Raw genomic sequence first — 1,656 nt, 5'->3', positions numbered from 1 at the left:
CTAGTCAAGGCATACAACAAGCTGAAAGAAACAACTGATTCATTCCAGTCAATTCAGTGTCTACTTTAGAATATTTACATGCACTAATGCAGTAAACAGATTTAGTTAGTATTACTGTATGTGTTATGTCCAGAATTTGTATTTCTTTCCTTTTAACTGTGAACAAGAAAAACAAGGTCATGTCTTTGAATACAACCTACCTGCTGGTAGGTTGTTAGGCCTACCTCAGTGGGAAGCAGTTTTTAGAATTTTTGGATTTCTGAACAAACCTCAAGGAAATAAACCATTAATGATAAAAAAAACCAAAAACAAACTTAATTCGGGAGACTTACAACCTGTTATTGGTATGACTGTGAAGATTTTTTTTTCATACAATATTCAAGTCAAATTTGGTATTGGCAGACAAGTATTTCCAGAGAAAATGGCAATGTTAAAGTTTACCATAGACGCACAGACGCAGACACAGACAGACAACCAAACACCCGGCTAAAACAGACTCACTTTGTTTACACAAGTGAGTCAAAAATGAATAAACAATCATGTGTGCTGGTGCAGGTAATTATTGTTCTGTTCACTGTCAGTAAGTTTTCACGCCCTGTTCACTATTAGTAATCATTTTAAATATTATTGCAAAGGAATTTTAAGAAAGAAGAGTTGTTCGTCTGCACTTTGCTGAGCCACAGGCAACGAATGGCTGGTGCCAGTGCAAACGTCATGAGGCCCCTTGCCTTGCCCTTTCTGAACTGAAGTTCAAGAACAATTAATGACCGACATGTTTTATTACGACAGAAAACCGTACTGTGCAGATCAGGTTGATAATCTGACACAAGTAGATATATGACTTCAGCTGTTGCTGTTGTTTTTTTGTTTTTTTTTATGGTGACCAAGCTTGTGTCAGAATGCCAATTCTTGAATCTGGCACTTGGCAGTCATATAATATATAATATGATACAACACACAAATAGCCACTCACGAACATGCACCGAAGTTACCCTCACACAACACACTGAACTCACCGATCTTGACCCTTGAGCAGCAGATCTTCTGAAAAGTGCAAGCATGATGAAGCGACGACCGACAGCCGAAACAGCAAGTCGCACAGGTCTGGAAAGTGTGAAAGAATAAGCAGACCGTCCCAGCCCGGAGTGATTGTGGAGCGAACGACCTTGAGGGCAAACAAGGGGAAAGCACTCGGGTGACGTGGAAGAACGAATCAGGGGAGGTCAATAACGCTGACACAAAGAGAAACTGGGAAGCAACTTTTTTCAAAATTTCATACAACATTAAGGTGTCTATTCTGTGTACACACGTAAACATATGAACAAAGAGAGGTGGTTTTAAATTTCATTTTCTCAATAGTCACATCTGTGGGACATGACTCTTGCTGACGATGTGAGCGTTACAGTATGTTTTCCGAAAGTTATTCTGGCTGAACATATCTATGCACGCACGAAAGTACACATACAAACACATACATATGGATATGGATGTGCACATGTGCATGCGTGCGCAGGTACTCGAACACTGTACGGACTGTACATACACCGTACATTGGCATGCACACCGGCACCACTCACACACACACACAGTGCAAACACACGTAACACGCGCGCGCGTTAGTGTGTGTGTGTGTGTGTGTGTGTGTGTGTGTGTGTG

The 1,656-nt window shown here is 40.8% G+C and overlaps 1 protein-coding gene across 1 annotated transcript in view; it reads right to left on the bottom strand.

Annotated features, from left to right (window-relative positions):
• The window catches only part of LOC143283144 (putative pyruvate dehydrogenase E1 component subunit alpha, mitochondrial), a 32,747-nt gene extending 31,565 nt beyond the window's left edge, over positions 1-1,182 (bottom strand). Inside the window, exon 1 of the mRNA XM_076589287.1 lies at positions 1,017-1,182. Within this exon, the coding sequence (XP_076445402.1) occupies positions 1,017-1,061 (45 nt within the window). The 5' untranslated portion in view covers positions 1,062-1,182. The remainder of the gene's footprint in view (positions 1-1,016) is intronic.
• Between the last annotated feature and the right edge of the window lie 474 nt (positions 1,183-1,656).

Source organism: Babylonia areolata, chromosome 6 (genome assembly GCF_041734735.1).
Source record: "Babylonia areolata isolate BAREFJ2019XMU chromosome 6, ASM4173473v1, whole genome shotgun sequence".
NCBI classification, from domain to species: domain Eukaryota; kingdom Metazoa; phylum Mollusca; class Gastropoda; order Neogastropoda; family Buccinidae; genus Babylonia; species Babylonia areolata.
This window is presented reverse-complemented; position numbering and strand designations above follow the sequence as displayed.